The sequence below is a fragment of the Pituophis catenifer genome, unplaced genomic scaffold, assembly GCF_029215685.1.
Source record: "Pituophis catenifer annectens isolate HBS135680 unplaced genomic scaffold, rPitCat1.0.hap2 SCAF_1, whole genome shotgun sequence".
In the NCBI taxonomy this organism is placed as follows: Eukaryota; Metazoa; Chordata; class Lepidosauria; order Squamata; family Colubridae; genus Pituophis; species Pituophis catenifer.
The window spans coordinates 281,371,236-281,383,596 of record NW_027256881.1 but is presented as its reverse complement, the minus strand read 5'-3'; the positions used below and the strand labels follow the sequence as shown (position 1 = coordinate 281,383,596).

The 12,361-nt window shown below is 40.6% G+C and overlaps 1 protein-coding gene across 4 annotated transcripts in view; it reads left to right on the top strand.

Annotated features, from left to right (window-relative positions):
• DPF3 (double PHD fingers 3) overlaps positions 1-12,361 on the top strand; it is a 209,625-nt gene that overhangs the window by 114,952 nt on the left and 82,312 nt on the right. For all 4 annotated transcript variants that reach the window (XR_011600172.1, XM_070939585.1, XM_070939593.1 and 1 more), the window contains one exon: positions 6,654-6,761. Coding sequence is in view for 3 of the 4 variants with exons in the window: in XM_070939585.1 (XP_070795686.1) it covers positions 6,654-6,761 (108 nt within the window). In the remaining variant the exon portion in view is untranslated. The remainder of the gene's footprint in view (positions 1-6,653; positions 6,762-12,361) is intronic.

Sequence of the window (12,361 nt, the reverse complement as noted above, 5' to 3'; positions counted from 1 at the left end):
CTTATCACTGCTGCTATCTTCTAATCCTTGCCTATTCCCCCGAAATCTGGTTAGTTTGCCAGCACGTGCCTGTCTGTCTGTTCTGCCCCAGCTCCAGATTCCCAAGGATATAAACATACACCAACGGTCCTTATCAAATTTATTAAGTAGCAAGAATAAACCAAAGTCCGGCAAAGGTTGGCAACCAGCCCAGAAAGCAAGATAAGACTTATCCAAAAATGCTCTGATGATTATTACAAGTTGTTTCTAGCAAGAAACTTACTAACCGTGTATGACTTAAATAGGCTAAGGGAGTGGCCAATTATCTTCAAGCCTTACTCTCGAGGAGACCTCCTCCTCCTGAGTAGCCACTCCTGCCTTTTGGCAGCCCTGCATGCTCGACATTGAGGAGAGGCTCCTCCACTTCGCTCTCTCCACTTGAAGGAGCATCTGGAGGTTCTGAAGGCCCTGGCTGAGTCTCTGCCTCTGGCACCACATCCTCTTCAGCCTCCTTGCTGTCCGACGTGAGCGCCGGCTGCGCAGGCTGCTGGCGTGACACCACACCAGCCTCCTCGTCATTGGGATCAGCCATGATCCGCGCAGGCCGCTGGCGGGCCACAACACTGTCTGGATCTGGAAGTCCCACAGGATCTTAGCCCTCTTATTCTCCATGGCCTTCTGTGGAGTCTCCCATCTGGACTTCGGGGAGTGTAGCCCATACACTGTGCAAATATTCCTGTACTTGGTTGTGCCATTCAGTATATGCTATTCCTGCTTGCATTTGCAGTCTACCATGTTGGACTGTCTCTGATGTCCCTCTACACCTTGAGTCCTATCTAGGGTGGTGGACCCCTGCTTCTATGGATCTGCATTTTGTGCCTGTTGTTGTGCTGCTATGATCAGTGCCTCAGTTCTTTTTTTAGTCCAGCTCTTTTCAGCCACTGGTAGAATTCCCAATGCCTGCCACCTCAGCTATCAGTTGATGGAACACCCCATGCAAGGTCTTATTTTGCCATAGCATTTCCTCTGCTTTCTCTTCCTCTCATGTCTGCTACTGAGCCACAAGGGCACAGTGGTTAGAATGCAGCATTGCAGGCTAAATCTGCTCACAGCCAGGATTTCAATCCTGACGGACTTAAGGTTGTCTCAGCCTTCCATCCTTCTGAGATCAGTAAAATGAGGACCCATATTGTTGTGGGCAATATGCTGAAATTTGTAAACTGCTCAGAGAGTGCTGTAAAGCACTATGGAGTGGTATATAAGTTTAAGAGCTATTGCTATTGCTTCAGACATTCTCTCATCAGATTATCTTTGGGTGGCATTTTACTGATGTACTTCTGGATGTTCTGTGTTTTATCCAGGACAGTGGCTTTGAGTCTTATTAGATGCCACCCACCCTCTTTCTGGTTGTTGTATAGTCTCTGGGTGTGGGACTTGGAGTGGAAACCTCTATACATTGAAAGGAACTTCCAGGTTTTCATTTCAACAACCTCCTTGCCTTCCTCTGACCAGCTCACTATACCAGCAGGTTATCTAATGACTGCCAGGGCATGTTGGTGGCCTGAATCTTGTGCAAGCTGTCTTTAGTTGACTTCAGGTGTTATCTTCCACAATCCCATTGCATTTATATAGTGCCAGGGATCCACAGATGTATCTGTGGGGTATTGAGCCATAGGTTATCCTGTAGTCAATCTAGGCTATGCTAAGATTGGTCAGTCTAAAACTTGACTTTTGGGTGACTACTCTACCTATGAGCCTCTGGTATTTTAAGCTTCTGGTGGCAGTGTGTGTGTGTGTGTGTGTGTGTGTGTGTGTGTGTGTGTGAATTTGGGCATGCGCATGTGAGTGTGTGTTGTTATCTTGAAGGATGAGAGCATATTAGAAGATAAATTAATAAATCCAGGCTCTCAAGCGAATTGTTATGTTGCTGACATAGTTTTTAAGAACAACTATCACTGAACACATTCTTGTGTTACACATTTGTAACACTATAATATAAAAAACATTGGTTTCTCTGAGCGTTTTACATTTGTGGCTAGACAGCTGGGGAAGTAACATGCATCTAAAGCATATTAAAGAGATCTTTAGACTCTTCCTTTGATCTCCTGGCTTAACTTCCGTAAAAAATACAGTAAAAGCAGTAAGTCACCTAATTATTCTAATTACTCTGCCATTCAGTGATTAACTATTTTGTTGAGAGAGAGAGAGAGAGAGAGAGAGAGAGAGAGGGAGAGAGAGAGAGAGAGAGAGATGTGAGCCATGTTGTTGGACAAATCAAATGGCTAGAAACAGTGAATTAGTAGTTGAAGAAGTAGTCCTTCAACTGTTTTTGGGAAATTTCATCAAGTCCAGTCAGGTTCTGGGATTCAGGATCATAGACAAAAAAGCGGCAGAATGAGCAAAGGATTATTTAGTAGCCCAAAATGAGAGTGAGAGCAGAATGACCTCTAAAGTAGAATATTTGTAGCTTAGGGTTGAATGAGCAGTTCTTGGTGCTCTTTGAGCTTGGTTGTTTTCGTGCATGATGACCTAGTTTGGATAATGAAACTTCTGCAAGAAAACAACCAAGCTTAGAGAGCACCAAGGACCCCTCAGAATGCTGAAGTCAATGAAAATGCTTCATTGACTTCTGGACAGTCCCAAGATCAGTTACACCTCAATGCTCTATATTTATGTACCCTAATAAGTCCCCTGGTGGCATAGTGGTTCGGGTCACAACCAAATTGGGTTGCAACCAAAGTTATGGAATGAATTATGGTCGTGACCAGAGGTTCTACTGTATGTAGTAAAAAAGATAGTTACAAAAATTATAAAGAATATAATCAAATAACATGGAATATTTAAGATTAAAAGAGGCAAGTAAAATGGAGTGATTTTCTGGAAAAAAGGTCTTTGCAATGTCTTTTTTTGTTTGTTTTGTTATCTCATGTCTTTTAGTTGGGTTTTTTTTTTTTTTTTGCTTACCAATTATTACTCTTTTTTTCCCACTTACATAAATTGCTTACCTTCAAAGGGAATTTTATGAGATACAGTATATGTATGTATATTTCTAGCAATTGTTTACAGATAGTTTCCTTACCCTGAACAAGATGCTCAGGCGGACTATTACCAGATTTAACTAGTTCATTTGTAAAGTTTAAAATTAAAATAAAGTAATTCTCAGTGCTGATAGCAGCAGTTTTGCCGATCAGTATTTGGTTATTCTAGAAAGTGACGTTCAGCATAGAGTTGCCTCCTTTCTGAAGAACCAACTCACTTCACAGTTTATTTATTTATATTTATTTATTTATTAGTTCGATTTATATGCCGCCCTTCTCTGGAGACTTAGGGTGGCTTACAATGCATCAAGCAATAGCCTTCATACTTTTGTATATACCTGCTTAGTAGGGCTTAGGAGTTTTAGGAGTTTTCCTAGGTCCAGCTGGATTACTTGAAGCCCAAGATGTACATTCTCTTGCATATTGTACTGTTCTTGGCTTAAGGTTATGGTTAGACATAAGTAAGATCAATTGCTGGGAAAATTTTATGCTGAAATCAGTGAAAATGTTTCATTGACTTCTGGACAGTCCCAAGATCAGTTACAGCTCAATGCTATATTTATGTACCCTAATAAGACCCCTGGTGGCATAGTAGTTAGACTACAATATTTCAGGCTGACTCTGCCCACAGCCTGAAATTCGATCCTGACGGAATCAAGGTTGACTCAACCTTTTATCCTTCTGAGGTTGATAAAATGAGAACCCAGATTGTTGGGGGAAATATGCTGACATTATAAACTGCCCAGAGAGTGCTATAAAGCACTATGAGCTCAGGGGTGGGTTCTAAATTTTTTTACTACCGGTTCTGTGGGTGTGGCTTATTTTGTGGGCGTGGCTTGATGGTCATGTGACAATTCTTTAGGATTTGGCAGATATACTGGTCTACCAGGCTTTTAATTGCTTGCAGAGCTGTACCGATCTACCCATTTATTTTTTACAGGCACTGGTCTACCCATTTATTTTTGCAGGCACTGTTCTACTCATGTATTTTTGTAGGCACTGATCTACTCATATATTTTTGCAGGCACTGGTCTACCCATTTATTTTTGCAGGCACTGTCTACTTGTTTGTTTTCTTTTAGCACTGATCAGCTGTAGGGCGGCCCTTTGAAGCCCCGCCGCAAGAGTTTAAACAGTTTTTTTCCCTCTAGCCATCAGCTGGGACTCAGGAGGCAGCAATAGATTGGGGGTGGGGCCAAATAAAAAGTAAGAATAATGTGGGGGTGAGTGGGTGGGGCACAGGGGGTGGGTGGGTGGGGCGGAGGGGCCAGAACCGGTTTGGTGATGTCATATCGTCACCGCTACTGGCTCGGGAGAACTGGGCCAAAACGGGAGTAACCCACCACTGAATGGGCTGGTATATAAGTCTAAAAGCTATTGCTATTTATGGGTTCCTACAAGATTTGTGGCTTAGGTGCTCAATGGAATATCTGCTTCCAAATCTGCCTTCCCATTTAGTACAGAATATACTAAGATTTTTCCCTGGGTGTTATGAGAAATAAGGTGAGTAGTAAGTGCTACAGATATCTTTTTGGTTATGGCTTCCCTCATCTGTGGAACTGTCTCCCTGGTGAGATATATAGTGTTTTGTTTTCCATGAAAGACGGCACTGCCCCTTACATTTTAAAATGCTTTAATCGGTTAAATTAATCCTATTTTCAGCGCCGTTTTTAGTAGATGCTATTGTATGTAATTTCTACCAAGATAAGTGATAATTTTACCTGCTAGCAAGGATATGTTATTTCTATAAGCCAAATAGGTCAGCTTCTAAGTAAGGGAATTAAAGGACTTTATAAATTGGAATATAAAAATAGAAACATAGCACTGAAGCACTTTTGAGACTCCCTGCTTCTGGCCTCATATTTTGGATATTTAAGAGCATTAGCATGAGAATTAAAGAATTAGAATGAATGGTGTGTGAGTAGAGTTCATTATCAATTTTACTACTATTTATTTCTAGCACTATGCAAAATTATTGTCCCCATGCGGTATCAGTTATAGTGGCTTATTCTTTTATGTTCTGGTAAATAGAAATCCCTGCAAACAGGACTATTTGTTCCCAGTGTCCACTTCCCAATCTTTAAATCATACTTGTTAGCCTACTTTTGCCTTCCAAATACTTATTTGCGGATAACGTATTTACTCTGTGTATACAGTACAGTACAGAAGAAAATATTTTTTTGCATCCTGAAGTCTGTGCCACAATTAACCGATTCATTGCCAACATCCAGCTAGACTCTTTGTCGCTTGTTCAGGGGTTATGAGGCAGAAAGATCAAAAATTCCAGATTGAATTTTTCTGGGTCACCTGTTCATATCTCTTCTTTAATCTGAGTCGTGTTATTATACTGTGATTTTTCAAAGATGCTGAGAAAAATAAAATTAAAAAAAGAAGCTTATTTTCAGAAGAATACAAAACCTGAGCCCTTTTTTAAGCTTCAGAGTCCATGACTGAGCCATTGACTTTTATCTCCTCATAACGGAACGCAGTGCATGCAGTCTTTGGTACCAGGCCATATTCACTTGCATGTTGATATTCACCAAGTGAGAGAGATGGATTATGCTCTCAACACATAGCATTGCATTATGCTATATAGTATCATGTATAGGAATTTGTGCTGCAAATCCATCGTTGGTCTAATGTGATCATTATACCTTGTACATATCCTGTACATATACAGTATGTAGCTATGTATGATGTGCAGCTACATATATGCAGCTATGACCCTAAATAAGGCAGAATTGTTCTAAACAAAGTCATTTTGGAATTTTGATTTTTGAATTCTCTCTGAGTCATTTTGAAACTAATAGGAGGACAGTGAAAATAGATATGGAACACCATTCTGAATGCAAGAAAGACAGATACGGGAAGTATTCTTCATCAGTTACATGTGGTCTGAAGAACTATTTTCTCTTTCTATATCTGAAGAAGCCGTGTACCACTGCGGGAAATTAGGGCATATGTACACTAGATTATATGCTCAAAGCTCCTCCCCCTTGTTAAATAAACTGACTTAAATGTTAAATGAAAAACATTATAGAAAGATGTGTATACTGGTAGTCCTCGACTTACAACAGTTCCTTTAGTGACTGTTCAAAGTTACAGTGGCACTAAAAAAAAGTGCCGAAAAAGTTTTTCACACTTACGACCATTGCCGCATCCCCATGGTCACATGACTGAAATTCAGGTGCTCGACAACTGGTTCATGTTTATGACAGTTGCAGTGTCCTGGGGTCATGTGATCTCCCCTTTTGTGACCTTTTGACAAACAAAGTTAATCGGGAAGCTTGATTCAGTTAACGACCATGTAACTAACTTAGCAACTGCAACGATTCACTTAACATGTGTCGGCAACAAAATGGGGCAAAACTCAACAAATCTCACACTTGGCCACAAAAATTTTGGGTTCGTAAGTCAAGGACTACCTGTATTTTTGTTCTTTTTTTAAAAAGGAGTGAGTCTGTCTGTCTGTCTGTCTGTCTGTCTGTCTGTCTGTCTGTCTATCCATCCATCCATCCATCCATCCATCCATCCATCCATCCATCCATCTATCTATCTATCTATCTATCTATCTATCTATCTATCTATCTATCTATTCTTTGTGACTCTCTTATTTTTATTTCTTTTTGACCCTCAGGACTAGCTCCAGGGCAGCTCTATACATACCCTGCTCGGTGCTGGCGCAAGAAGAGACGTTTGCATCCCCCTGAAGACTCCAGGCTGAAGTTGCTGGAGATTAAACCTGGTACGTGCTCTTCCTGCTCCTTTCTTTTCCTTCCCCATGCTTGCCTTTGCCCACTGGTGAGTCGTGTCTGTTCATCCTTGAATTGGAAGAAAACTATATTAGCATGAAATGGGCTGTCCTCGTTACTGATCTCTTCAGTTGCCTCTCTTTTAAGTCCCTTAAGTCACAAGAATTTCCTCCAGGGTTAGAAGGTGACAGTACCCTTGGACCAGGTGGAATAAGAAGGAGTATAGCAATTTAACAGTGCTTCAGTGAAGCATGATTTAATGCTGTCTCATTCATGGACAAGGCAGGGGAAAAAAAAAACCTGTTGCTGGGACCCTTCCTTTTCCTTTGAAAAATGCAAGAGAAAAAAGGCCTTAAGTGTCTTTAAGTTACTGTTGGAGTAGACTAGAGCACTAGCTATTGCCACTGAAGAAAAATCTACAATGCAGACTTCAGTGTATTTTCTGCTTCTCGTCTAGCTTTATCTATCCTTTGTTGCACTGACAATGTGCAATAGAATTTAAAAAGCCCATTCCAAATTCAGGTACAGATGTGGGAACTACAGTAGGTATGTGAGGACTTCGTTTTCTTTCACCTTTTAAGAACCTGACGTTTGGAATGGAAGGAAATCTCTTGGGTATTACACAAAGCATTACTGTGGTAGGTTCAATAACTCCTTCTAAGGGCATTACTACTTGGTGCTCTTTTCACTCCATAATCCTCCAAACCATTTTGAAGTTATGTTTGCAGTTCCTTTCACTCCTACAGACCTCAGAAGGTAGAGAGCAGGAAGGGAACAGAGTAAACGAATTAGTGCTCTCTCCCTCTCTCTCTTTCCCTCCCTCCCTCCCTCCCTCCTCTTCTGATCAAGAGGAACATGCAAGAACCCATGTGGTTATTATCAGGAAGTGAGTCATGGCAACTGGACTTATTTTCTTGTTGGTTTGAGATGTTTCACTGCCCATCCAAGCAGCTTCTTCAGTCTGAACAAGTTGGTTAGGGGAATCTGAACAGGCAGAGAATCGCTGGAATGTACCAACTTCCTAAAATTCTTAGGGGTATTCCTGCACCAACCTCAGGGTTTCTTCTGCAAAACGTGTGGCTTTCTTGTTGGTTTGAGATGTTGAGAAGCTGCTTGGATGGGCAATGAAACATCTCAAACCGACAAGAAAATCAGTTGCCATGACTCAACTTCCTGACAATTTTACCTGGATGACTGAGAATCTTCACCGACCATTCAATCATTACTTTCTCCAAGAGGCAACTTCTAGGCTTCTTTTCCTCTGTTATTTCAAAATAATATTGCCTTTGCTAGAAAGCAATCTGGCAATTCAATGCTCTCCCCAATAGCTCTAACCTTGGGTGCAAGATGCTAGAGTTGTGAAGTTTCCGAACTTGCAAAGCTTTCAAGTTGCCAAGAGTGACTGAAGCAGAGGAGATGGGGAGGAGGAAAGGTACAAGGTTGCTGTGGGAGCTGGGGATAGGAGCAAGTGGCGCAGTAAAACTCCCGTCATCCCCACGCCACACAAAATCAACAATCCTCCCTTATGAGACAGTTGCTTGAAAGGATGGCAGATAGAAGTCTGGTGTTTTGCAATGGGCTGATTTCCTGCCAAGGAGAAGGGAAAAGGAGACAACCCTCACGTCAGTTTCAGCACCTGACCCTTGGGCTACTATATGGCAGAAACACATAAAGCAGGAACCCCCAACCTTTTGGGCATCAGGGACCGGTTCTGTGGAGATAAGTTTTCCCATGGACCAGAGAGGGCTGGTTTCGTATGCTGCCTGCGTCCCGTGAATGGGGCTTCGCTTATTTGTGCGGTTCAGTTTCTGGCAGGGCCACAGACCAGTCTGATCCACAGACTGGAGGTTTGGACCCCCTGATATAAAGGATCTGAGATGAGCCAAAAGAGCTGAGATCAGTTCTGGCTTCTGCTTAAAGTGGAATCAGCAGTGTGGTTTGCATTTGCTAATCTGAGGAATTGGTATGAAATGGAACCTATGAAGCTGTCAAACTATCTTTCCCTCAGAATTAGAATGCTATGTCAAATGAAGCCAGGAGACAATATCTGCGATGAAGGAGCTCACATGTTCTGTGGAGCTTTACTGTTACTTATAGAAAGATAACTTGTTTGTGTAATTTCATTTGGCTACGATAGAAATTGATTGGTTTAGCTTCTAAAGGTGTGAGAATGCACATCTTTGGACCTGATTTTGGAGTGGTAGAAAGATTCCCTATGAAAGTACCCTAAAGTTCCATTGATCTACTACCATACTAGCATAATTGGGTATTGCCATTTGCAAATGAGCACACGGGAAAGGTGTAGTGGGAAGTAACTTCCATATTGTTCATCGGTCAATTTTAAGCAGTTTCAACAGCTAGAGGAAATTTTATCTCCACAGGGAGATCTTGTATTATAGACTATATGAAGTCCTTCACTGAGATACACTAAGATGTAAATGAAAATTAGCAAAACATTACGTCTCTACTACCTGTGCTATTTAGATGAAAAGCATGACTAATTCTAGTATCATAGAACTAGCAAGGTGAGAAGCGATGATGATTTCCTGATTTTAACTAAATTGCATGTCTAATAATTCATATTTATTTTATTTTCTAATTGCTGCATTCATAGATTTTCTGATTTATAATGTGGAAATCTGAGGACGTAAATCTGAACTGCTAAAGGAGAATCAAAACTAGGGAGAGCTAAAGATCATGTACTCCTCCATAAGCAATGGAGTAGTATAAGTGAAAATGTGGAACTGCTTATCTATTTTTCTCTGTGCTTCTGAGGCCTTCATATATCATTGCTGGAATTTGAACTGCCTATGACTTGGCTCATCCTTGAAAGATAGCAGGTGGCCTTCAGAAGAGAGAGAGTCTAATTCGAAGAACCAACATATTTTTGTGTGGTTTCTAACTGAAACATTTTTCTACCATGTTATTATGCTCAACTACTTTCAAACCACAGCTAGCACTTGGAACCACAGCACCATATGATGGGGACAGGGTAGACAATGGACTCTTCTCTGTTCTTTCAATCGCTAGTTAGGTTAGCATTAATGCATGTAAGGATTACTTCCGTGGTCTGCCTCCACACAGTTCTTTGTTTGCATTCCGAGGCTTAGCTCAGCTTCTGTTATCACATCTGTTTTAGTGAGCAAAAGGTCTTTTTGGATGGCTTGTTGACTTAGGAGGAGTCTTTGAAAGCAAAAAAAAAAAAAAAAGGCTGCTATGTTTTTTGTTATCATTGAGACAACTTGTAAAACACGACTACTCCAAGTTAACAACCTTGTCCATTTTATCAGGCATTTGTAGGTGTGTGTACATTACTGGGTGTGAAAAGGTCCCGTGGGATTTCAACTGGCCTTGTAAGGATATAGAGCAAATACTAGCATATAAGAAAATTCTTGCTTCTGCTTATATTCCTTTACTTCTGTTAGATTATTTGTTAAGTCTACGAAGGTCCATCCAATCTTCAGATACATTTTCTTATGAATACAATGAAGAGATTTCTCTGGAATTTTTATATTTTTATCTATCTTCTAAAGAGCCAGCTAAAAAGAATAGATTGATGTAAGAATCTCACCTGAAGGAATGGAATAGAAATTGAGTAGCTGGCCTTTGGATCATGGCAGCAATTACATAGCAGGCATTCCATTTTAGTGCACGTGTAGCGCAAATCTTAGATAGAGATGAAGGCATATGCAGGAATAGCATAAATGCCTTTTACTAGCTCAAACAGAATAGCTCCACTGTATCCTAGAAACTGTTGTGGGGATAATGGATGTCCCATGATTTCTTTTGATTTGGATTTTTCTTTCTTGGTTTTCTTTTTCAAATGCAATTGTCTTCACTAATAACTGCTTAGCCACTTCAATCCAATAGGGTTAGAGCGCTCTGGGTCATTCCAATTAGACAATTTCATTTATTCTCTGGAATGAGGCTTTCCCTAAGATCCAGGGGGATCCTACCCTACTTATTGGTCTTTCAAAGGGCCTGGAAAACCTGGCTCTTTGCTAAGGCCTTTCTTTGCCTAGGATGGATACGTATTGCTGCTCAGTTTGCCATCTTTGCTTCTTGTTCTTTTGCGGTACTGCTTCATTACTTGATAGTTTTTCATATTATTGCAAACTGCCCAGAGTCATTAGGAGTTGGTTGGTATACACCCGGAATAAAGGGGGGGGGGGAGAATAAAATGGTTAGCAAATCTCAACAGAAAAAAATGTCAGGAATGAGGAGTTGAAACCAGTTCAGATGTAATAGTAAAGAGTTCTTGTTAGGATTTTCTTTCTTTTGATTTTATTTTCTTTCTTTTGATTTTCTTAGATGAAAAGAAATCAAAACAGTGTATACTGAGCCTCCATTTTTGAAAATGTAGAATTTTGTAGAATTTTTGGGAAAAGTGCGTCTTATAGTGCGAAAAATATGGTAAACATAATCTGAATTTGTCTGCAGCTTTGCTCATATTAAAAAAACAAAGCAGTTTCTCATGACTTATTTTTTCCACCTAGAAACCTAGACATTTTGCTCTGGACTCAGTGGGGTATGAAAGTAAAACTAATTGCAATTGACAAGTTAAAAAGCCCCATAACTGTCTGATATTGACTTTTTCAGTTTCTATTATTTGAAATGTCTATTTAAAAAAAAACAAAAACTCATGCTTTACAGAGTTCAGAGGTTTATTTTAGAATTTTCTAAGAAAGTTTCTTTTTCTTTTAACAAATCGTAACACAAAATCTCTCTCTCTCTCTCTTGCCAATACGTAATTCATAAAGGCTTTATTTCTTTGAATCGATACAGAAAAACTACTATCTCAGGACCAGCAGAGGGAGTAATATTACAGGACTACTTGTATAAGGGGTTTGATTCTGCTTCCATTACAAATGCTACATATTTAAATCAAGTGATGAAATAAACATAATATTGTAAACTTAACCTTTTACTCACGGAGGGGGAAAAATGCAGTTTCAGTTTTGAAAGTTTTGATTAGGGTCTGACTACCATCTGAATAAACCTACATGGAACCTTCATGGAAAAATGAATTGGCCTATTCTGCTCCGTCGCTAGCAGTTGTTAAGTACTTGCAAGTTCTGAATTTTCATCTAGTAGTATGGTGTGTAGCCATGCTGGCCACATGATCACAGAAAATCTCTTTGGCAACGTTGGCTCTTTTGGCCTAGAAACAGAGATTAACGCTGTGTCCACGTCCAGACAGAGAAATATTTACCTTTTAATATGTTTGTATGAATCCAGTGCAGCCTTTTATACAGAGGTGGGTTTCAGCAGGTTCTGACCAGTTCTGGAGAACCGGTAGCAGAAATTTTGAGTAGTTCGGAGAACCGATAAATACCACCTCTGACTGGCCCTGCCCCCAACTATTCTCTGCCTCCTGAGTCCCAGCTGATCGGGAGGAAATGGGGATTTTGCAAGAACCTTCCCCTGGAGTGGGGTGGGAATGGAGATTTTGCAGCATCCTTTCCCTGCCACGCCCACCAAGCCACCCCCATCATGCCATGCCCACCAAGCCACCCCCACAGAACCGGTAGTAAAAAATTTTGAAATCCACCACTGCTTGGGGTGGTACATGGGGATATAGTATATATCCCAG